The sequence below is a fragment of the Macaca fascicularis genome, chromosome 3 (assembly GCF_037993035.2).
Source record: "Macaca fascicularis isolate 582-1 chromosome 3, T2T-MFA8v1.1".
NCBI classification, from domain to species: domain Eukaryota; kingdom Metazoa; phylum Chordata; class Mammalia; order Primates; family Cercopithecidae; genus Macaca; species Macaca fascicularis.
The window spans coordinates 175,835,615-175,861,549 of NC_088377.1; the positions used below are offsets into that span (position 1 = coordinate 175,835,615).

Sequence of the window (25,935 nt, forward strand, 5' to 3'; positions counted from 1 at the left end):
TTTTTAATATGTACAACCATTCCTTAGTTCGCTATGCTGTACTGATAAGCATCTTCTAGGGCAGCAGCATCCCATGGAATTTCTGGGATGTTAGAAATGTTCCACGTCTGGGCTCTCCAACATGGTTGCCACCAGCCACGTGAGTCTACTGAGCACTGAAAATGTGACTAGGAGTTTGAGACCAGCCTGGACAACATGGCGAAACCCAATCTCTACCAAAAATACAAAAAAAATTAGCTGGTCATGGTGGCACACGCCTTTGGTCCCAAATACTTGGGAGGCTGAGGTGGGAGGATCACTTCAACCTGGGAGCTGGAGGCTGCAGTGAGCCGAGATCGCACCACTGTATTCCAACCTGGATGACAGAATGAGACCTCGTCTCCAAAAAAGGAAAAAAGAAAAAAAAAGTGTACATGACTAATGAAACTGAGACACTAAATATTTAATTTTCTTTAATTTTGAAAAATGTAAATGTAAATAGTCACACGTGGTTCATGGTGACCATACTGCACAGTGAATCTCTCTATCATCTTTTTAAGTTGGCTTCGCAGGTTATTATGATACTAAAATTCAACGATGGCAAGAGCTATTCACTTCTACATAGAGACCCCACAGGTGTCGCCTCTTACCTGGTCAGCTGCTTCAGGACATTGCATGATTGGGCCTCACTGGTAAAGAACTAAGAAAAGAGGTAGATGGCCAGAAGCAAACTTATCACTACTTTGGGACAAGGAATCCAGATGACTAGCTTATGGACAGGGGCTCAGGATATCATTTCCATTCACAAAATATAGAAGTATATTGTTTACCTTTTCTTCAAAATGATAATTCCTAGAATCATGTTGGCAATTAGAGAACCCTGCAAAAGGAGACAACAGTAACAGGTTTAGTGCACTAGGAAAAAAACATAATTCGAGATGAATAGGAACATGGGCAAGGGGGAAAAACATGGAATGAAGGAGGCTAGGATGAATAATTAGTAAGATTTAGTTGTTCTTATGACGGCAAAAGTATAAACCATAAAAAGCTATTATGATGGCCGGGCGTGGTGGCTCACGCCCATAATCCCAGCACTTTGGGAAGCCGAGGTGGGTGGATCACCTGAGGTCAGGAGTTTGAGACCAGCCTGGCCAACATGGTGAAACTCTGTCTCTACTAAAAAATACAAAACTTAGCTGGGCATGGTGGCAGGCGCCTGTAATTCCAGCTACTCAGGAGGCTGAGGCAGGAGAATCGCTTGAACCTAAGAGGTGCAGATTGCAGTGAGCCAAGATGGCACCATTGCACTTCCAGCCTGGGCAACAAGTGCGAAACTCTGTCTCCAAAAATATATGTGTGTGTGTATATATATTTTAAAAAAAACCTTTTAAAGATGACAACGAGAATAAAAAGGATCAATTCTCAATATAGTCATTATCAGCCCTACTTATAGGCATGTTTTACATCCCACGAATACTGTATTTTCATATTTGTTTGAAAAAAATTTGCATATATGTGGATCCATGAGGTTCAAACCCATGTTGTTCAAGGGTCAACTATAATTGGTCAGTGTTGAAGCTAGGGCTAGCAGGAATAAATGATATCATGGACTTATATTTGTCAAAATTTCCATCTACCTAATTTATAAGAGCTTTTAATAAGCTTCTCCCTATTACCTGCACCCTCCACCCCTGAACACTTTTTTTTTTCCCCTTAGACGGAGTTTTGCTCTTGTCGCCTAGGCTGGAATGCAATGGTGTGATCTTGGCTCACTGCAACCTCTGCCTCCCGGGTTCAAGTGATTCTCTTGCATCAGCCTCCCAAGTAGCTGGGATTACAGGCATGTGCCACCACTTCCAGCTAATTTTGTATTTTTAGTAGAGACGAGGTTTCTCCATGTTGGTCAGGCTGGTCTTGAACTCCCAACGATCCGCCCACCTCAGCCTCCCAACGTGCTGGCATTATAGGCGTGAACCACCGCGCCCAGCCCCTGACTAGTTTTAATGGGAAAAGTCATGCAAGGATCTCTCTGCTCTCTAAAAAGGCGACAATCAATCAACAGGTGTTTATTGAAAGTCTACTATGTTTTCAATGCTTTGAAGGTCACCTTAATTATTATAGTTGCTGGCTGGGCGCGGTGGCTCAAGCCTGTAATCCCAGCACTTTGGGAGGCCGAGACGGGCGGATCACGAGGTCAGGAGATCGAGACCATCCTGGCGAACACGGTGAAACCCCGTCTCTACTAAAAAATACAAAAAACTAGCCGGGCGAGGTGGCGGCGCCTATAGTCCCAGCTACTCGGGAGGCTGAGGCAGGAGAATGGCGGGAACCCGGGAGGCGGAGCTTGCAGTGAGCCGAGATCCGGCCACTGCACTCCAGCCTGGGCGACAGAGCGAGACTCCGTCTCAAAAAAAAAAAAAAAAAAAAAAAAAAAAATTATTATAGTTGCTTTGGAAACTCCCTCCGGGAACAGTACAATCTCACAAAAATCTCAGACCACATGGAAATGTTATCATCACAATTATCAGCCTTTTTTGCCTGGAGTGCTTTGGGAGAAACTCTACCTTCATCAAGAATTTCCCTTTATTATCTCAAGTCTCTGCTTTAAAAAATAAAATCAGAAAAGACAAGTATCTCTTTCATGTTCTGGAAGTAAATGTACTTTTATGAAAGAAAGAAGTAAGTGATAAGAAATACGTTAAATAACATAGCATGTTTGAATATAAAATCAAAGAGATGAGGGAAAATGAAGGCAAAATCTGTTTCCTAGGGAAAATTTAATTTTCTTTTTATTAATCACTCATTAGACCTCAGATGAATAAAAGTAAACCATCCACTTTGAGATTTCTCTTTTTGCCTTACTTTTCAGATGAAAGCCATTTTTGCTCATGCATTCACAAACCTATTCTTCTACTCAAGACCACTTACTACAAGACCCTTCTAGTTCTGCCATATATTCAATTGACCTATTTAACTATACTTTTCAGACGAACATACACACGGGATCCGGCAGCACTTACCGATCTAAATATCATATGCAGGGGCATGGCAATGTTGAGATTCAGGGCATAGTTGTTCACCACGCTCACGGTGAAGAACATGGTCACCATTATGGCATAGTACCTGAAATGCAGACAGAATAGCTCATCAAACAGAATCTAGGATTTCAAGAAAATCAAGTATAGGAAATATGTATTTTTGGCTAAAAAGGCATTTTGCATATTTCCTCTGCGTTACAAAATTGCATCGCTATTATCATGCAATGTCAACTACTAAGTAAGTATCAAAATGCTTCACAAAGCCAGACTAACATGGGAAAGTCTGAGTTATAAAATACATTTAAAGAAACATTAATATTTTTCAAGTATACATAGCAACTTAAAATGATTGCATTGGTTCTTTGTAAATAATTTTCATATACCTCTGAAGAACTTGCAAATGGCTGATTCTCTCAAAAACGTCCTCTATACACTTGTTTGTACTGTTAATTTTCGCTGTTTCTAAAGAAAGTATTCGCTAAGTTAAGGATTATTTTCAGCCTAGCAGCTGCTAAATTCTCCCGCATTCTGAACTAGTGGCCTCCAAATTAATGAGGACATGGTTTGACTTGTACAGATTTTTATTTAAAATCAGGGTCTCTGTTTTTTGAAAGTTTATAGGTCTTAAAATAATAACAGAAACAAAAACAAACAAAAAAAAAAATCCAGTAACCCTAATAACTTAAAGGGATAAATACAAATGAATAATTATGAACAGATGAATAAACAAACAATTTTACATTTGTATGTCATCACTGTGATCCAGAAAATACATAAGATGCCTTCTACATATATTGGGCTAAACTATATAAAATTGCCATTTTTATAGGTCAACAAGTTGAATGCCAGAAATTTCACATGACTCAACTTACCATATTCAGTAAGAGAAAAAACAGTATTTAAAATAAATGGCTAAAGAATGCAGGGCAAAGGCAAATATGTGGTTCCATATTCTTCAGGAAATGTTGATCTTTGAGATTCCCAACCATTTTCCACCTTTGCACAGCTGAAGGATATGACGGCAGTGAGTCCTAAGCGACCTTCCCTGAAAGAACCCATTCTGCGTTGCTAGTTAGGTGTGGAGCCATACACCACAACAGGCCAGTCAAGCCAAGGCTAAACTAATATAGTCTGGAGAGTCTGAGGAACTTGACAATGAACACACATGCAAAATTACCAGCAACAGCTTCTTCACAGCTTCTAAACAACATACTATCTGCAACTTTATCAGGTTTCTTGCCAAATTTTCTTAGTTCTATCTTGAAGACGTGCCATTTACAGAGAGTTTGTCAAGGTCTTTTAGGACAATTAATTTATTCCACATTGCTTGCCCAGAAATTGTGGATGGGGATGAATGACATGAGCAAAATTTTGATTATGGCTCCACCTACAGAAAATAAAATGGCCACCACACATAGGACATGCATGGGAATATGGTTATGAGGGCAAGATCACAGAGACCCTCAAAGGGCAGGCTGGGGAGTCTGGATGTCATTCAGAACATCATGGTAACCACAGAGTGAGGCCACGTGATAAAATGATATTAAGTGAAATGGACGGATGACGAGGTGGGAGGCAGGGAAGTCAGTCAGCTAGGATGCTATTATAAAAGATACGGTGACAGGGTATACTTCCTGATCTATGCTAGTGGTAGAGAGAATGGGGAGAGACAGTGGGAAGAGGCGGGAAAGGGCCAGAGGAGCCAAGAAATGCTGGGGCTTTTACTGCAATGTAAATGCCGGTATTTAGGGGCAGAAAGTTTTATGCAGATACTAAAGCCAATGAAAAACAAAAAGTGTCTGGAATATTTAGCATCGCGTTGGGAACTTTAAAAGTATAATATTAACAAAATTCAGCCAGATTTTCTATAGCAGGCTACGTAGGAATGCTGCAAAAGAAAACCAACAAAGATGGGCCTTCGCCTTCGTACTTGGATATATTCATACCAGAATGTCGCTCTAAAAGGGAGTAAGTGATACCATCCTACTAAATTCTCACAATTGGATGGATTACACTTTTATCTCGAGTCACTCTCAGCAAGAAAGGTGAGTTTTCAATACATTGTTTATCATAAGAACTGCCCTGTTTTCTATTTGGCCCCATTAGTACAATTAGGCAAATTTGGACTAATGGACTACAGGTCTGGCATCAACAAATTTTGACTTCGCTTGCCATTCATTTTCTTTTAATTGGGGTGAAATTCACGTAACATAAAATTAACCATTTTAAACTGAACAATTCAGTGGCACTTAGTACATTCACAAAGTTATGTAACTACTACCTCTATTTATTTCCAAAAGCCATTCGTTTTTAAAGAGAAACAAGGATACTCCTCTTTTAGAATGTTTGATAACTTTACCAACACAGAAGACAGCATAAAATTTGTGGTCACACTAGGCCTTCTGAGTAATCTCATACTAAATAAGAACACACACACATACACACTCTTGTCTCCATCATGGTTATTTTAAATCTTGTGGCAGAAATTTTAGTTTGGAAGTAGGCACCCTGGATTTTCACAACGTATTAAATTCAGAAAATGACTTAGTATTCTACTGATATCTCTGAAATAAATCTTACAAAAGAATGTCTCATACTCCTTTTATACAGGTACCACCTCTTTACTTTCTTAAAAAATCCAAAAGCTAAAAGAGACTCTAATGTACCATACCTTATTGGGATAGCTGGTGGCTTCCTTCCCAAATCAGCTTCAAAGAGGAAGCCTTCCACAGCAATAAATAAAAATTGTGCAAATGTCACAATGTTCCCACATCCTGGATGCTTCCTGTATAGTGAATAACAAAAGAGGAGGGGAAAGGCACAAAAATTGAGATAACACTAAAATGCATTCTAATTAGAGGGCCAGAATAACAGGGTGGAGGGATTTCAATTACCCACTGTCCTTTATCTCAATGTTCATAGCCTTTGGATCACATATATTTAGCATTGATCTCACAGAGAAGAATGTCAAGCTTTCTTATTTTACTCTTCCTTGCGTGTACCAGGCCATGAGGGAGAATTACTGTGACACACTTGTTTCCAGAACTATGATACAGCTTTCCTAGTAAGCTGTAGGAAATTGGTCATAAGTTCTTATTGGGATCTTTGCTTCACCAAAAAGGTCTTTAATCAGGATCCTAGTCAGCTTAGGCAGCAAAGCCCAGAGACAGAAATATGCTCAGGTCTCCTGGAATGTTTATATATCCCTCCTGACCAGGAATCACCAAGACTGCTGTCAAATGAAAAATGAACCCAATGTTGATGATAGGGACATTGCTTTAATGGTAATGGTGCCCAGCAATGGGGCAAAACTTGGTTCTTGGGATGGGGGGAATCTTATTCTTTTTATAATAATAAAATACAAATATACATACAGTACCTGAACCAGTACACCTGGGGGAGGGATTAAGAAAACAACGTCTAAAAAGTATTCTGGAAGAGGCATAATGAACAAAAGACTGAAAAACACTGCCGTAGTCTACTATTCTCCACAACACTTAACCCAGTGTTTTGAATATATTAGGCACTCAAAAAATGCTTGTGGAATTCAATAGATTCTCTTTAGCGGTCTATGAAATAGTTGGGGAAGATACCCCACGTTCAACAGTGATTGTTAGGAACAAATTTACAAAGTTAAAAACTTTCTCCTGACATTCATCTTGAGGCACTCTGAAAACCAGTCATTTAAAATGTTCAGGTTTTCTTGAGCTTGTCTTCCATTCAGCTCTGCTCAATCACTGGAAGAAGAACAAAGTGAGCAGTTATCTTTGCTCTCCTGAAGCTTCCAGATTTCCTATAATCCCAATATTCACCCGCCTTCGTATTCTGCGTTTTCATCTTGACCGAAGGCATTTACCTGAAGCTGATGAAGACAGAGATGTAATTGTATTATTACATATTAATATAATGCTACTTATCAGAAATGACTCCATTCTCCATTGGTGGTGTTAGTATTATATATAAAGCAATGCCAAGATAGACAAGTCCTTAAATATACCCATCAGGCACAAAAATAAGACAGCCCAGGCAGGAGCCATTCCTACAGAGCGAGGCTTACTAACTGAAGCAGAACTGTTGCTACTCTTTAAGTTCTGCTGCCTATGAAGGTTTCCTTGAAAACTGCTACCTATTCAATTCAACAAGTTCTCTTTTAGCACTTCTTATGTTCAAAGGACAAGGCTAAATGCAGGAATCCATAAATAATCATGTAAGACATTTACCTCATTCAAGGAGCTAATTAAAACCACTAGCCTAAATATGAGCAACAGAAAGAACTTTAACTCTAGACGGTTGCTAGCACGGTGCTTTGGAATGCGGGCCAGCCTACTCTGCTCTTTAAAAACCTGTTTCCCAAATGGTCAGCACGGTGGCTCACACCTGTAATCCCAGCACTTTGGGAGGCTAACGCAGGTGGATCACCTGAGATCAGGAGTTTGAGACTAGCTTGGCCAACGTGGTGAAACCCTATCTCTACTAAAAATACAAAACATTAGCTGGGTGTGGTGGTGTATGCCTATAATTCCAGCTACTCGGGAGGCTGAGGCAGGAGAATCACTTGAACCTGGGATGTGGAGGTTGCAGTGAGCTGAGATCGCGCCACTGCCCTCCAGCCTGAGTGACAAAGCGAGACTCTTGTCTCAAAAACAAACAACAAAAAAACAACCTATTTACCCAAAGAGGCTCACTCTCCCACTTCTAATTTGATTAGTCTGGGGTAGGACCCTGGAATCTGACCTTTTAAAAGCTTTCCACTTTATTGTCATGTGCAGCCAGGTTGGAGAAATAGCAGTTGAGGTGCAGGGAAAGGGTTGAGAGTGTGTGTGAGTGCATGTATCGCTGTGTTTGTGAATGCACAGGTAGTTCTCAGGTGCTGACACAAGGTTGGGAACCACCATGCTCCACTGTGCTTAAAAGTACACACTGACATGCGAGATGATGCTCTGTCACTTGCTGTGTGACAGAAGTGAATATCTAAGTCTGGTGTTTTTATCTTTAAAATGGAAACCATATAAGTGCCTATCTCTTTGATTTATTGTAGAGTAAATGAGTCATCCCTGAAAAGCACTTAACACACTGCCTGCCACAGAGTGAAAAAGGCAAGTATGATGACCAGTATTCAGGATCTTGCATACTGAAAGGTCTTCAGTCTTTAAAAGGTCCTCCCCCTTTTAAAGACATTCCAGTTGACTAAGTTTTCTCATCTCTAAAATGAAACTGACTTCACTGTTGTAGTGAGTATTCAATGAGAAAATACATATAAGCGCCAAGCACAAGACTTAATCCAAAAGAGGCTTAAAAGTTTCCTTCTATGTTCTCTTTAACAAGCTTAGGCCAAGTCAGCTAAAGAACAATGATCAAGACCCAATTATGTGTACAGTTAGGTGGCAGCTACCAGGGAGCCCCCAGCTTGAAGGGGACTGGATCCCTGCCCAAGAAGATGACAATATGAGGGAGCCAGACATGAAGGAGGAGGCCGTCAGAAGCCAGTGCCTTAGCAGGGATGGTGAGGGGACAGACCATGTCCCTTTACCTTTCTGCTCTCACTTTCGGATCAGTGACCCACCTTCGCTCAAGCAAGAGAATGAATGGGAGTGTTCCAATGTGATCTAGAATCTTATAATTTCTACGAGAGATAAAAAGAGATTTAAAAAACGATTCACTTTACATGTGTATTCTCTATAGGATTTTTTAAAAGGACATCCTAGTACTTTTTATTTTATGGAGGTGGGTATTGATATGCCCATTTCATTCCATTGCTAAAGACGCTGAGGGTCCCATTGCACTGCGTTAGGTAAGTCTCCCAGGGGTCAGTGGCAAAGAAATGGCATTTGCCGTTACCCTTAGCATTATGATTATTACAATTCAGTGGGGTTTGGTATGGGTTTTTAGTTGTGCAATAATTGCCACTAATGTTAGGACACTTCCAAGAGATACTCTACTCCCATTTTGAGTCACTTTCCATTTCTTGCTTTTCCCAGTCCAGCAACAACCCTCATTTACTTTTTGTTTCTATTTCTATAGAATTTACAAATCTCCCTAATGTGCTCAAATAATTTTTGAAAACTCAACTTATGAAGCCTTTTCGAAACACACTGTTGTATAGCTACCAATGGAATTATTTATTTTAACTTGAATAATTCATTTTAAAACTTCAGAGTAAAAACTTGGATCCCTTAATCTTGTTTTCTTGAGCTCGATTCCTCAGGAATTGTAATCACTAACCGCAAACAGTTTCTCTTACTTTGAATTCTCTTGGCAAAAATTCAAATTTTTATTTAAAAAAGGATGCAACTTTGAAGAGAATGAATTGGGCAGATAGTTTATGCCTTTTGCATTTCTTTTGCTGAATTTAGGAAACGATTTAATTCAAGATCAGGCACTTGAATGAAAAATAAAATGGGAAAAAAAAAGTTTCAGATTGTTTTCCTGATGTAAGGCATGTAATATCTTGCCTAGTTAGCTGGTGTGTGTATATCTTGTTTCCAAGGTAGAATGTAAGCTCCCTAAGGAGGAATATCAAGGCACTCGTCCCTTACTACCTATCTGCTCTGTCCACTGCATTGTGTTTTAATATTGGTCCCAATTGTAGGTATAAAAATCAGAAAGAAAAGCCTAAATTTGTTTTCCAATTTGGGGAAAATGGTTTAAAATGTCCTCTTCTTCCTGCAAGTCACTTAGCATTTATATTTAGTATTATACTTGCTACTTATTAGAGCACCTAATGGCTCCAAGCCAGCCAATATAAAAAGCACAGTTCCTACGCTATAAAAATTTATGGGCCTTCTTCCACTGTGATGTCCCAAGATAAAGTCACAAATTCCGAGGCCATATCTAGAAAGAAACTTAAGGCCATCTGGTTCAACTAGCTCTTATTTTATTGATCTGTAACACGAGAAGTAGAGACTTGTCTAAGCAAATTAGGAAAGGGCTCTATTCAGTCTGGTGCACCATTGATTATTTCAATAAATGCACCTCCTCACCACTTTATGAAAAACCATTGTTTTATGCAAAAAATGCAGATTTACCAAACAAAATAAGAAGTGATGATTTATTTACAAATTATTCAAAATATTTTAAATAGAAGCTCCTATAATGCATGAAAATATTTTGTAAAATCAGATTTGTTCAGGACTTTGCAGGACCATCTCATAAAGGAAATATATCTGTATTGAAACCAAGTTGTTGGAAAGAATGGGAAGCCCTACAAGTGTGCTTTAGGCTTTACACGCACATCTCACTTCATCCTTCAAAACTCTGTGAAGCTGGAAGAACCATCATCACCATTACCTCCTTTTACAGTTGGGTCAGACTCAGGGAGATCAAGTAATTCAGTCAGGGGCTCACAAAGTAGTAAAGAGGGGATTTAGTTGCTTGCATATTCTCATGTCATATAGCCTTTGGCAAGATTTAATTTAATGGCATATTCAACACAAATATTACCATTATTCCCTGACTTTCATTTCCATGGCTGGCCTGATGAAATCACTTCTTGATATTTTCTTTTTTTATTTTTTGAGACGTAGTCTCGCATTGTTGCCCAGGCTGGAGTGCAATGGTGCTATCTCGGCTCACTGCAACCTCTGCCTCCCAGGTTCTAAGGATTCTCCTGCCTCAGGCTCCTGAGTAGCTGGGATTACAGGTGTCCGCCACCATGCCCAGCTAATTTTTATATTTTTAGTAGACACGGGGTCTCACCATGTTGTCCAGGCTGGTCTTGAACCCCTGACCTCGTGATCCACCCACTTTGGCCTCCCAAAGTGCTAGGATTACAGGTGTGAGCCACTGTGCCTGGCCGACTTTTTTATATTTTCACATCAACTGCTACCAAAGTGGCCTTCCTTTAAAAGTGTATCAGACTTACAGTTGGATACAATTTTTTTTTTGTCATTTTTATATCCCTCACCACCCTCACCCAAGTCAAATAAAAGACCCTCACCTAAGTCAAATAAGAGACCTTTATCAACACTTTCTGTATAACAAAATTTCAAGCTCCATAACAGCAAAACTTAACCCCATACAGACTTTACCTTAAATAAACTGGTTGCTTCGGGATGACTTAATCAATGATATCCAATAAAATAAACTTCTAGTAGGCACCACATGAAGAACTGGATAACCAAAATCTATGGGCTGCTCAAGTTCAAAACTGGCAGGGAGGTTGAAAAAGGTATTGGACTAGAAGCTTAGATATCTTGGCTCCCATTTCTGGCTCTGCTACTTACAAGCAGTGAAAGGTCACCTAACTTCTTTGGACCATTTCCACTTCAGTAAAACAGTTTATAATTCTTGACCTATCTTCTGCACAGGATTGTTCGGATGATCAACAGAGATACAAGCTGAGTATCTCTCATCTGAAAATCTGAACTCTGAAATGCTCTAAAAAATCTGAAACTTTTTGAGCACTGATATGATATTACAAGTGAAAAATTCCACACCTGACACCTTTGCTTTCTGATAGGTCAGTGTATACAAACTTTAATTCATGTACAAATTATTAAAAATATTGTATACAATTACCTTCAAGCTAAGGTTATGTGTATAAGGTGTATAAGAAACACAGACGAATTTGTGTTTAGATTTGGGTACCATCCCTAAAATATCTCATTATGTATATGCAAATATTCCCAAATAAAAAAAAAAAAAAAAACGAAATACAAAACACCCGTTCCCAAACATTTTAAATGAAGGATACTCAACTTGTAATGTATAGATTCAGAAACACGAGCTGGAAAACACTATAAGTATTGTTTTACTGCCAGGAAAAGGAGGCCCAGAGAGGCTAAGTGACTTGAAGGGCTACACAGCCAGTGGATGACGGAGCCAAGAGTGAAATTTCACAACACAGCTTTTTAGTCCTAGAGCCTTTTCCACACCACCTGTTGTCTCTTCTGTAATAGCTTCTATCCACTGAACTTTGCACATTCAAAGCGACCTCAAAGAGCCCTCTCGGGTCACTTGAACCAATCTTCTATATAATTTTTTTTTTTTCTTTTTGCAAGCCACCTCAAAGAGCACTCTCGGGTCACGTGGACTGATCTTCTACATAAAAATCTGTTCTACCGCATCATTTATGTATGCACTCATAACCATCTCCAAGGCCAATAAAGCAAATGCTTTGCAGGACGCCGTAATAAAAGTAAAACTTTCTTTGCAGCATGTACAAAGACTCTGTACGTCAAAAACCTCTGCTCAAGTCCAGCCTGTGCCATTTAACAGGATCGAAAAAAGAGCTGGAGTTGGATGGGAAGGAAGAGAGAGAGTGGTTTGGTGAAGGAACCTTGGTTTTGACACTAGCTCTCCGCCGACCTTGGACCGGTTATGTGAAAAACTCTTCAGGCTTCAATCAATCCCCCCCGAATGTGGAAAAGGGGTGACAACAGCAACACCTTGAGTGTTCCCCCCGCAGGAATGCTTTGAAACTGTTAGGCGGGACTGCGGCCGGTGCGCAGTTTTGGGAAGCAGCGCACTCAGCGGGGTCCCAGGCTGCCCAGACAGGACGGATTGTTGAGGGGCTCAGGCCGTCCTGCCCCGGGCTCCGTGGGCGGCGGGGTGGGGCCAGGGCGTGGGCGCGTCCCGGGGGGACCTCTCCTCCGGCTTCCTCCGCCCCGCCCCTGGAGACCGGGTGCGGCCCGAGCGGGTCACTCACCGGGCCAGGAGCTCTAGGAAGATCACGTTACTGCAGCAGCCTGCGAACACCAGGCCCACCGCCAAGGCCGGGCGCATGGCCGGTGCAGGGTTCGGGGAGCGAGCGCACAGAGTAAGCGCCCGCTTATACCGCTACCCCAGGAAGCCGGCCTCCTGCCTCGCCGCAGCGCAGCACATCGCACGGTCCTGGAGAGCCGCTCTCACCGGGAGCGCCGGGTCTCCCCTTCCCCCGCGGTCAACACCGACGCTGCCACCAAGGATCTGTAGTTCGCAGTCAGCCTCGGTCCCATTCATCCGAGGGGGCGTCCGAGCCCCACCCAGACTACATGTCCCAGGATGCCGTGCACCTTTACGTCAGGCTGCGCCGTTCCCGCTTCCGCCAGGCAGCTCAGCCAGAGAAGACGGGGGACGAGGTGCCCGGCATCCCTCGCGCGGTAGGCGGCCGCGGGGCTTGCTGGGAAATGAAGTCCCAAAGGTGACTGTTTATTGCGAGAACGCCCAGAGCGCAGAAAGTAACTCGGCCGCCAGGGTCACAACAAACTTGCTGGCAGCGGCGGCACTAGAACTACAGAGATGTGACTGCTTGTTATAGATACCTTCTAGCATCTGAAACAACTCTGCTTCTTGAACTAAGTGGAAGTAGAAATTCATCTGAACTTACCTCTCTACCTCTAGTAAAGAATAGTGGGACTCAGAGGTTCTGAGGTTGAATCTTGGCTCATCAGCGCTGCTGTCTCAGGCTACTTCTCTGAGCCTCAGTCTCACCTTTGGTAAAGAGAGGATGGAGAATGCCTATCTCACCTGGAGGTTGTGAGAATTAAAATATATGATCTCTGAAAAGCCTAACATACTAAGTGTATTGCTTTTATATTATCATTCTTAATGAGGCACCCAGGGCACTAATTGACTCTGTTAGCAACTCTATTAGCAACTCTATGGTGAGGACTCTTTCTTTTCTTCGCTTTCTCTCTCTAAGAACCAACCTTCCTTCCTAGCTTCCTTCCTTCCTTCCTTCCTTCCTTCCTTCCTTCCTTCCTTCCTTCCTTCCTTCCTTCCCTTCCTTCCTTTTTTTTTTAATTTTAATTTTTTTCACCCGAGACACAGTGCCCCCAGAACATGTACCCCAGGACTTTCTTTCATTCATTGTTGTAATGTGCCAGCACTGTTCAGACTCAAGACGGGTGCTCATTAAATACTGAATTTCACAGGTAGTAGGCATTCTATTCATGTTAGTTCTTCCTACTCACCTTTTTAAGGCAGCAGTTCTCAAATTCTAGAATGCATTAGAATTAGAACGTGGAGTGCTTGTTAAAAATACAGGTTTCTAGAGCCCATACACAAGGATTTTGACTTGGTAGGTCTAAAGTGAGACCCAGTAATCTGCACTTGATAACGAGTACCTCAGATGATTCCAGTGTGATCTCCCAGCCACGGGGGAAAAAAGCATTCCAAACTATATTGCAGATCTCGAGAAAGACTTCAGAGGGTTCATGTCTCACAGGAAATAGCAAAAACAATATAACATTCCAAAATTCTACCTAGCTTTGTACCGTGTACTTTGCTATTGCTGTTGGATTCTATTCAATGGAAATATTTGGTGTGGTAAAACACTAAGCAGTAATGCTAACCTTTTATAGTAGACACTGGGAAGCAGAAAGGAAGTGTAAACATGTTTCCATCAAAAACTAGTCTTGCTGGGTAGATGAAGTGTGCATACCTATTTTACAAATAAAGAGCAGTGGGTCACTAGCTTATGTACATAATATGTGCTTAACAAACACTTGTTGATTGAGTAAATAAGAGTCAAGTCGAATGGCTCAGATTGAGTGCTATGAGAATACCCCTGTAAGAAGAAGGAAGTGTGCCTTCTTTTCACCATTAAGATCTGATGGCTGATACAGGCATTTTTGCTGGTAGAAGTGCCTGGACATTGGCAGTTTTCAGAGCCCCCAGGTGATTTGACTGTGGCCCGAGCGGAGCGGGGCCAGCTAAGTTTGAGAACCACTGAGGTAAAGGAAGGGAGTACCTTAAAGAGCTAAGATTAAGGATAATAGCAATGGATCATCTTTAAGACTGCACCTCAGTCTAATTGAATCAGAATCGCTGGGGGTGGGACTTGGCTATCAGTCATCTTTAAAGCTCTCCAAGTGATTCCAATGTACAGATGTGGTTGAGAGCCACTGCTTTACTTGAATTCTCAGTGGTTCTCAATCCTGGCAGCATAATAGAGTCACACAAGATATATGTGTGTGTATATATGTATACACACACACACACACACAAACACATATATATACACACACCAATTATATATATACACACACACGTGTATATACCGGTTATATTCATATATACACATATATACACACACACACACATATATATAACTGGTATATATACAGGTATATAGTAGTGCCAGTTCTACTTCAGACCAAATAAAGCAGACTATCTGGGAGTGAGGCTGAAGCAATGATACTATCTCCACCTTCACTATAGATAATCCTACCAAGAGGAAGGCTGATCTGGATTTTCATCTGGATTTCATTAGAGGAGATTTCTCTTCACACAGACCTTCATTTTCCATATATGCCAAGAATTTGGAAGCCCTTAAAGGATGTTCTAAACATTTCTCATTACATCTCAGATAAAAACCAAAGCATGCCTAAGTGATTGAACAAGAAAAAATGGCCTGAGTACTGTAGTATCTACACAAGTTCTGTATCTTCCTTCCTTCCTTCACATTTCTGTCTTGACCTACTGCAGTGAGTAATTTAATGTGCATGTTAATCACCTGGGAATCTTATTAAAATGCAGATTCTGACTCACTAGGCCTGCAGTGTGGCCTGAGATTCTGCATTTCTAAGAAGCTCCCGGGTGATGCTGATGCTACTGACCTGTTGACCGCAGTTGGAGAGCAGAAGCCTGTAAAATCGTTAACTCTGAAGACCTTTCTATCCTCCCCTCTGATTCGCTTAGAGAGCTTTTGCTAGCAAACCCGTCCTCAGACCAAAATCATGCTCAAAGAAACTAACTTATCTTTCTTCCTCCCTCATTTTACCATCAACTGTCTTTAAAGAGCAATCTATATTTGTAGTCTTTACTTGTTAAACCTCCAATCAGCTTCTTAAAGTACTCTGATCAATGTCAGGATATTAAAAGTAGTCCTGTTTAGAGCCGTGATGACTTTTTAATTGTCAACACCATATACCACAGTCTCACCTTACTTTTTACGATGAAAACCCATTATTTCTGGACATTCTCTTGTCCCTCCGTTTATAAGACATGAGTCTCCTGTTTCTCTTCTGACTTCTCTGACTTACCCTTGCCAGTTTCCTTAATGGGCTCTCCTCCTCTGACCGCTGGGTTCGCCTTTCAGAGTTCCATCATTTATTCCCTCCTCTTATTGCCCTGCACATGTTCTCTTGGCAATTTCACCTGTGGAACTTCCACCATTACCATACGGAACAGTGATCCTATGTGTATGTCTATGTACAGCCCCCATTTCCCTGTGTCCTCAACCAAAATTGCCAGCGCCTTTGGAATGTTCACTAATATTTCCCTGTAAACCCCTCACCATCAGGGCATACACATTTCATTACCTACCCTCCCTAATAGGCCTTTATTTCTATTAAGAACACTGTACTCTACTTCTTCTCTTTGGGAAAAACCTGAAAGATTTACATCTTCCTCTTTTTTCCACTGCACATGTATTTGCTCTTTATATCCCGTCGGTTCCACCTCACAAGTATCTCTAGATTCCAGCCTTTCTTTTCCATTCCCATTGACATCCACTCCTCCTCCTGTAAAGGCCTCCTAACATCTTGATACCTTCAGCCTCTGTGTTCTTTAACCCATCCTTCCTGCTGCCTCCAGGCTGATTCCAAAAACCCCAAATCTTCATGTCTCATTGCTATTCCAATTGTGTAGTACAACATAATAAACCACCCCAAACTGTAGTGATTCAAAGCAAAACAAACAAAGAGAAAAACCCAAACACTGTATTTCTCACTCAGGTTCTGTGTGTTGACCGTGCCCAGCACACAGCTACTCTGTCCTCTGTTTGGATTCTCATGCAGTTGCAGTCAGATGTGGGCTGGGGCTGGAGTTCACTGAAGGCTCAAAAAGGTTGATCCCCGAGATGGCAGGAGCAAGTCTCTTAACATGGTGTCTCTTAGGCCATGCTTGCTCACAACATGGTGGATTCAAGATAGTTGGAATTCTTAAATGGTAACTTATTTCACCTAGAACAAACATTCCAAGATATTAAGGCGGAAGCCGTGGTGGCCTCTGAAGTCACACAGTGCCACTTGTGCCACACCCTATTGATTCTGTAGGACCAAGCTTGATTCACTGTGGGAGAAAAGTAACACAATCATCAGTTGTGTCTGTGTGGGAGGAACGTCTTTGAAGTCTAGCTATATACAGTGTTCCTTGATTCCTTGTGTAAAAGTCACACTTAGTAGAAGGCATATAAACATCACAGTCAAGCCTCAGTTTACCTCTTTGGTTTTATCTTGTGTCATTCTCCCTAGAGCTACCTGGGCTCCACTCACATAAACTCACTCTCTTCTCTGAGTTTACAGTAACTTTCAAAATTCCTACCTGTGCATATGCTGTTCTGTCTGCTTGGACTATCCTTTTCTCTTTAGCCAACTCCTGTTCATCCTTTTACAGTGGCCAGAGAGGACAGTAGAGTGAGTAGATACCTCTACGTTGTGCAGGAGGAAGGTGCCATACTAAGATGTCACTTTTCTGTGTGTAGCTTTTCTTTCCTCTTTTCTTTGTTTTTGGAGGGGGAGTTTTGCTCTTCTTGCCCAGGCTGGAGTGCAATGGTGCGATCTTGGCTCACTGCAACCTCTGCCTCCAGGGTTCAAGCCATTCTCCTGCCTTGGCCTCCTGAGTAGCTGGGATTACAGGTGCCTGCCAGCACGTCTGGCACATATAAATATATGTATAAATATATATATAATATTTTTAGTAGATAAGGGGTTTCACCATGTTGGTCAGGCTGGTTTCAAACTCCTGACCTCAGGTGATCCACCTGCCTCAGCCTCCCAAAATGCAGGGATTACAGGGATGAGCTACTGCTCCTGGCTGCTTTTCAATGAACCATTCATGGCTCCCTTCTCTATAACTCCAGCACTCCTCCATACCCCCACTAATCCATTAATCATGTTGCACTGTAGTTACCTGTTTTCATGTTGGTCTCCCCCTCTAGACTAAGCCTTTGATGAACAGAATCCACAAATAACTAATTTATCTCTAGATCCTCAGCATCTTACATGGTGACTGGTATATAATATGTGCATATACTTTCTATTCAATGAATGAATGAATCAGCTTGACGTAGTCAAATAATTCACACCTCATGAATATATGATATTTTTCAGCTTGACTAATTTTAAAAATGTAAACATCAAAAATGTACTGCTCAGTGAATTTGCATAAACAGTGGTATATAACCAATACTCAGGTTCAGAAATAAATGAGTACTAGCATTCCAGCAGCTCCTGTGCCCCATTCAAATCTCTAACCCCCTCCAAGGGCAGGCACTATTCTGACTTTCTAGCACCAAAGATAAGTTTGGTCTGCTTTTGCACTTTACATAAATGGAATCATGCAGTATATTTCTTTTGTTTCTGCTTTTTTTGCTCAACATTATGTTGTCAATTCAGCTGTGTGTATTTGTAGCTCATTTATTCTTATTGCTGTATAACATTTCCTTGTATGAATATACTACAATTTATTTGTTCTCTGGTGATGGACAGTTTGGCTATTATCAATAGTGCTACTGTGAAATATCTTGTACATATCTTTTGTACATTTCTGCTGGATATCAGCATATCAATCAAGGTCCAGGCAGGAGACAGAAATTATATAGTAATTTGAACAAAGAAAGTTTAATATAAAGAATTATTAACTAATAGTATTAACTAGAAGATTAACTACTATAAAGGATTAAAAGAACTCCCTAGACTATAGGAATAGCAGATACAAGGAGTAGCCACTACGTAAGACTGAGTCAGACTACCTAAGAAAAGAACATATTTGGAAAAAGGTCCTCTCCGCTCCTCCCCAAATGGAGATTCAGCCCTCATTGAAGAGGGTAAGGCTGTAGTCCTCTGGCTAGCAGAGAAGTTCAGTGAGGTGCTGATGAAACTCACTGATGGTCACCCTCTGGGGTCCAGGTGGGGCACTGGCCAGCTCATTGAGAAGCTGCTGGTGGAACTTTTGTACTTGCTAGGAAGCTGGGTGGGACTCTGACAGAATTTTCTGGATACCAGCTGTAAGGGTACTGCTGAACTCACCAGGGTGAATGCACCAGGGTGTCCTACATGCTGGCTGAGCACTGCATGAACAACACGGAGGAAAGCACACCAGAACCAGGAAGAAAAGCCGCCTCCTCCCTCAGTGTCCCTGCAGCACCCTCTGTGACAAAGCTCCACACTGTGCCCCCTGTCAGAGGAGAAACGTCCACAGGGTCCAGCTCCAGCATCCCAAACAAGGCCATGAAGGGTGTATTTTGAGCAGAGAGGCCATAAGACAACTAGAACATCCAGGAGTTTTTTTAGAGGTCATGTCAACTTGACATTTTGTTTTATCATAAAACCAAAGTTGTGAAGTACAGTTATGATTTCATCTCATAGACCTTTTTTTTTCTTCTTTTATTACCCTGAGTTCAGAATTCTAACATTTTTTAATGAATAGCAACTTCTTAGACACCAGCTGGGCTCAACATGTTTAAACCTCTTCACAGTCCTCTTACTTTATAAAGAAGGATCTATCGTTTTAGGAATGTTCATCATCTTTGACCTAGTGTTGTCAGTGGAAAAAGCTGTCAAGCTTGTTCTAAAAGCCATTTTTGTATCTAGTTCTAGACAGTCAGACATATTTTGAATCATTTGTAAAATTCACTTACACAACTTGTTGAGAAAAAATTAAATAATATAACTCTGATGGAATACTGCCTGATAAGTCTCAAATTGCCAGTCCTACAGAGATCTGTCATTTGATTTTTTAAAACCTCTTTTCCATATCTATCTTATGAAGACTGTTTTCTCATCTTTGCATTATGTAAATCTTGAGATATTTAGAGCTGTGCACTATAAATATACTTAAGATATTATTCATAGAGTCAAAATATTCTTGTTGTTTGTTTCATAGGTCAGATTCAAGCAATGCCCTGGTATATTAATAGACTTATGAACTTTAACATTTTCAAGGGCATTATTTGAAGATATATTTTTTCAGATTACTGTAATTTGGGAGCATGACGTCTTGGTTGGGAAGAAAACCTTCTTGACCAGAACATTTGTGGCCCAAGGACAAGCACTTTGTCTTATCAGCCACAGTATCCTCCACACTTGGATGACATCTGGCTTTTAGTAGGTGCTCAGTAAGTAACAGCTGGAGGGAAGGAAGGAAGGAAGGAAGGAGGGAGGGAAGGAAGGAAGGGGAGAGAGAGAGAGAAAGAGAAATAGAAAAGAAAAGAAAAAGAGAAAGAAAGAAAGAAAGAAAGAAAGAAAGAAAGAAAGAAAGAAAGAAAGAAAAGAAAGAAAGAAAGAAAAGAAAGAAAGAAAGAGAGAAAGAGAGAAAGAAAGAAAGAGAGAAAGAAAGAAAAGAAAGAAAGGGAAGGAAGGAAGAAGGGAGGGAGGGAGGGAAGGAAGGAAGAAGAGAGAAAGAAAGAAATAGGAAAGAAAGAAGAGAGAAAGAAAGAAAGAAAGAAGGAAAGAAAGAAAAAGAAAGAGAAAGAAAGAAAAGGAGGGAAGAGAACCTTTTGAAAAACCAGTTACTTTTTAAGGGACTCATAAAGAAAACAGGTGAGGCTTTGAAAATGGTGCCCGCTATGAGAGAAATTAAGTACGAATAATTACCTGAAGAAAATTTGCAAGGAACTCAAACAACTCAACAAGAAAAAAATAAATAAATAAAAAGTAGACAAAAGACATAAACAGGCATTTTTCAAAAGATGACTTGCAAGCAGCCAATAAGCATGTGAAAAAAATGCTCAATATCACTACTCACACCATTACACTAGTGAGAATGACTATTATTGAGAAATCAACAAACAACAGATGTTGGTGAGGATGCAGAGAAAACGGAACACTTATACACTGCTGGTGGGAATGCAAAGTAGTATAATCCCTATTAAAAACAGTATAGAGATTTCTTGAAGCAATTCCACTACTGGGTATCTACCCCAGAGAAAAGATATAATTATATCAAAAAGATACCTGCACTAGTATGCTTATTGCAGCACTATTCACAATAGTAAAACCATGGAATCAATGTAAGTATCCATCAATAGATGACTGGATAATGAAAATGTGGTATAGCTACACACACAGTGGAATACTATTCAGTCATAAAAAAGGATGAAATCAAGTCTTTTGCAGTAACTTGGATGGAACTGGAAGCCATTGCCTTAATGAAATAATTCAGAAACAGAAAGTAAAATACTGAATGTTCTCACTTGTAAGTGGGAACTAAACGATGTGTACACATGGACACAGAGAGTGGAATAATAGACATTGGAGACTGGAAAGGGTGAGAGGGTAGGAGGAAGGTGAGGGATGAGAAATTACCTGATGGGTACCATGCACACTCTTCAGGTGATGGGTACACTAAAAACCCAGACTTCACCACTATGCAATATATCCATGTGACAAAACTGCAATTGTATCCCCTAAATCCATAAAAATAAAACATTTAATTAAAAAAGAAAAAATAATAATTCCCTGAAGAAACAAACATTAATGCCCATGACTGTGGGGGAGCTCCTGAACAGCAGGTACCAGAGCTCGTTTGTCTATGTGCCTTATCATTTTCCCCTTCATTGTTGCTGAGAAGATGTTTGTTAAATTATATTACTGAACTGAAGTGGCAAATCTAACTGAGGAAATGAGACTGTTTATACCACCTTTAGGCGCGGTGGCTCACGCCTATAATCCCAGCACTCTGGGAGGCCAAGGTGGGCGGATCACTTGAGGTCAGGAGTTCAAGACCAGCCTGGCCATGGTGAAACCCCGTCTCCACTAAAAATACAGAAAATTAACCGGGCGTGGTGCATGCCTGTAATCCCAGCTACTCAGGAGGCTGAGGCAGGAGAATTGCTTGAACCCGGGAAGCAGAGGTTGCAGTGAGCAGAGATCATGCCATTGCACTCCAGCCTGGGCAACGAGAGAGAAACTCTGTCTCAAAAAAAAAAAAAAAGAATCGTGTCCAAGAATCAAGTTTTCTTGGTTCTTCACCCATATCAAGTATGAGAAGCCTCCAAGGTTTTTTTTTTTAATTTTTTTTTTTTTTTTTTTTTTACTGTTCCTCTACCCCCCTGCCTTGTATAACTGATAATATCTTTTTGTTTTGTTTTGTTCTGTTTTTAGACGGAGTCTTGCTCTGTCACCCAGGCTGGAGTGCAATGGTACGATCTCGACTCACTGCAACCTCTGCCTCCTGAGTTCAAGCCATTCTCCTGCCTCAGCCTCCCGAGTAGCTGGGACTACAGGCGCACACCACCATGCCTGGCTAATTTTTGTATTTTTAGTAGAGACAGGGTTTCACCATGTTGGCCAGGATGGTCTTGATCTCCTGACCTCGTAATCCACCCACTTCTGCCTCCCAAAGTGCTGGGATTACAGGCGTGAGCCACTGTGCCCTGCCAACTGATGATATCTTAGGGGAAAAAATACCAGACCTATGGGATCATTTAGTTTTCCTACCCCGACTGCCATGTTTCTCCTCTGATTCAGGCATTAGGTGCTTGAGAGGATGTTACTAACCCACGTACCAAGCATGTGCTTTGATCTGCTGTTCCAGGAAGTGAATGCTGCACATCTCAGTTTCTGACAGTTTCAGCTTATAAAGTGATCCCATACAGAGCCCATCTACCCCCTACATGAATCATATGAAGCAGATAGGCATTATTAGTCCTAGGAGAAATACGATTAAATATATTTTCCAAGGCTCACTGGTGTGAATGCGTGAGGCCGGGCAGGTAAGGTAAAGTGGGTAAAACTGATTTCTAAGGTAAATGTGTGAAACTGGCCGTAAGTCACAGGAGTTTTGTTGGGGAATTAAAAAGTGTAAGCTCTGTCTGAATATATTTGAATTTGCATTTTCAACATTATTTTTCACTGTGGTAACATGCACGTACCATAACCATTTTGACCATCTTAACCATTTTAGAGTGTAAGGTTCTGTGGTATTAAATACACTCACACTGTTGGGCTGCCATTCCCACCATCCAGCTCCAGAACTCATCTTTCAAAACTGAAACTCTACACCCATTCTACAATAACTCCCCATTCCTGCCTCCCACCAGCCCCTGGAAATCTCCATTCTACTTTCTACCTCTGAATCTAACTCCTCTAGGTACTTCATGTAAGTGAAATTATACAGTATCTGTCCTTTAGTGACTTATTTCATTTAGCATAATGTCCTCAAGATTCATCCATGTGATAGCATATGTTAGACTCTCCTTCCTTTTTAAGACTAAATAATATTCCACTCTATGCATACCATACATTTTGTCTAACCATTCATCATCCACAGACCCTTGGGTTGCTCTACCTTTTAGCTATTGTGAATAATGCTACTATGAACACAGGGGTACAAATGTCTCTTTGAAACCCTTTCAGTTATTTTGGGGATAGACCTAGAAGTGAAATTCCTGGATCATATGATAGTTCCACATTTAATTTTTTGAGGAACCTCCATACTGTTTTCCACAGTGGCTGCACCATTTTATATTTCTACCAACACTGCACAGGGTTCCAATTTCTCCATGTCCTTGCTAGTACTCACTATGTTCTGTTTTTTGTATAGTGACCATTCTAGTGAGTGCGAGGTGGTATATCTCATTCTGGTTTTGATTTGCATTTCCCTGACAATTAGTGATGTTGAGCAACTTTCCATGTGTGTATTGGTCATTTGTATATTTGTATATCTTCTTTGGAGAAATGTCTCTTTAAGTCCTTCAAATTCACATTGTTAAGACATGGCATACACCAATCTTTGAGCCAGATTTCTTCTCTAGGCTGCTGGCTTATGCCCCCGATCCTGTCCTAAGTGACAGGGCCAGGAAAAGGATGAGCCAGCTCTTTAACACCCTCATTTGACACCAGCTCAGTCACTCCACCAGCTTACCCCGATATATTACTTTTGGGATTGGTTACTTGGTACAAAATTCAAAAGGCCTAGAGGATACTAGTGTAAAATAATTTTCCGTCCATCTCCTGAGCCCCAGTAACCCACTGCTCCCACTTTGAAGCAACCAGTGTCACCAGTGTTTTGTACATTCTTCCATTTTCTACAAAATAGGTAGTTTTTTCACTCACATGCTGTTTTTTTCCTTAAAAATAGATGTTGGAGAATACTTACATTAGTAGTGTGTTATTCTTTTTAATGACTGTATAATACTCCACTTATGATTATACCATCTTTTATTTAACTGGTTCTGTTATTGGATCTGTAGGTTGGTTCCCATCTTTTGCTGTAACAGCCAGCACTGCATTGAATATCATGGTACGTATTTTTGAGTAAACTAAATACATGGACAACTGGCCCTTGCTTGGCTATGAAACTTAGGTTAACGGACTGACACACTTTAGATTCGTAACCGTAGCATTGATAGCACAAGTTTTCAAAGAACTCCTGTAGCTAAGGATTCTTCTTTCCAAATCTTCTCCCTATAACCAGATAGTTTAAAAAAAATCCAAACCCCCAATACAGATAACACCAAAGCAGATATTTTGTTTAATACTTAAGTACAATATAAAATGTTATTATAATATACTTTATATATTGTCTGAAAAGTACAGCCTACAGTAATTCCTCACAGATCCAGTATCATTAGGAAATAACTCATTCCAACTAACCAAGAACTTCCAGATAATATATTGACTTTAGAACTGAAATTTTTTGTACTAAAGTGATTTTGAATGGAAGCCTTCATGCAATCCCCTGCTTTATCAAGTATGATACATTGAATGTTGGCTATCCTCGTTTGTGCACTCAACGCCATGGTTTTGAGCATCCCCTATCGCAATGTGCTGATTCTCACTGTGCCACTGGGTGAACCATGGTCTGAGAACCCTCATACGAAATAGCCCCCATTTCCTCCAGGAAGTTGTCTGATACCTAAGACTGATCAATGCTCCTCCAGTGCCCTCTAGTGTCCTGTACTCCCCCTTGGCCTCTTAACATATTGTATTGAAATCATTTCTTGCTTGTCTGCCCCCACGACACCCTTGTGTATGAGCCAGGGTGCCTCTGTGAAGGCAAGGATATGTTCTTGTCACTTCTACGTACCCAGCTCCTCAGGATAGTGCCTAGCCTACAATAGTCACCCATAAATACGTGTTGAGTGAATGAATGATTAAAGGAACAAAGGAATAAATAGATTCCTATATTCCTTGAGTCTTTCTCTCTGCTTTTCATAGCTTTTATTTTTGTCTTCTTTCACACTGTTGCTCTTTTTAAATTCAGCATGTTGCCCTTGGCCGCTGTCCCCCTCTAACTCTCTGCGGCTTGAGAAACCCAACTGCGCCATTAAGATTGGGTTTAAAAACGAGTAGGGAATGGAGGCCTCTCCATGATTCAAGTTTGTAGCTTTAGTGCATAATCTTTCTGACAGGTGTTTTGGGAATTCCAAGACATATTTTGTTTTCCTCCTGGCTCTTGGGTTCTGAATGGAGTAATCAGTCAGCTGATTGCTAGATTTAAAAGTTACTGCTATTTTGTAAGTGTACAAAAAATTAGTGAAGAGCCTAGTTATGTGGCCAACATGACACTAGGAAGTATGGGATTATCCATCACAGTGCTTGCACATGGTAAGAGATTAATGTGTATTTATTGATAGGCAAAAGAAAAGTTCAGAGCTTGTTCCCCTTGCCCTCAGTAATATCTGATGTATGGAGCAATTACACAATGCCAGGAATTTTATTCAAGTTATCTCATTTAGTCTTCATAAAAATATAGTGAGATGGGCACTATTATAATATTCATTTCATAGATGAGGAAATTGAGGCTCAAAGAAATTAAGAGCCTTTCCAAGGCACTATTAAGTTGGGAGTTTGGCTAACACCCAGATCTGTCTGATTCTCAAAACCATAGTCATAACTACTCTACTCCACTGATCCTAGAGGCTTTCAGTTTCATCAGAGAGGCAAGATAAACACAGATGAAACCACTAAGACTTTTCAAAATACTCCAGTTTGTGACCTGGCGCCTGGTACCTTTCTCCTACTCATCTGCCCACTCTTGCCTGTGCAAT

General features: G+C 40.8%; 1 protein-coding gene across 1 annotated transcript in view; it reads right to left on the reverse strand.

Moving 5' to 3' along the window:
* The window catches only part of SLC35B4 (solute carrier family 35 member B4), a 28,090-nt gene extending 15,120 nt beyond the window's left edge, over positions 1–12,970 (reverse strand). Inside the window, exons 1-4 of the mRNA XM_005550814.4 lie at positions 12,664–12,970; positions 5,689–5,802; positions 3,000–3,102; positions 810–859 (exon numbers count right to left, since the gene is read on the reverse strand). Coding sequence (XP_005550871.2) covers positions 810–859; positions 3,000–3,102; positions 5,689–5,802; positions 12,664–12,740 — 344 coding nt within the window. The 5' untranslated portion in view covers positions 12,741–12,970. The remainder of the gene's footprint in view (positions 1–809; positions 860–2,999; positions 3,103–5,688; positions 5,803–12,663) is intronic.
* Positions 12,971–25,935: the final 12,965 nt, after the last annotated feature.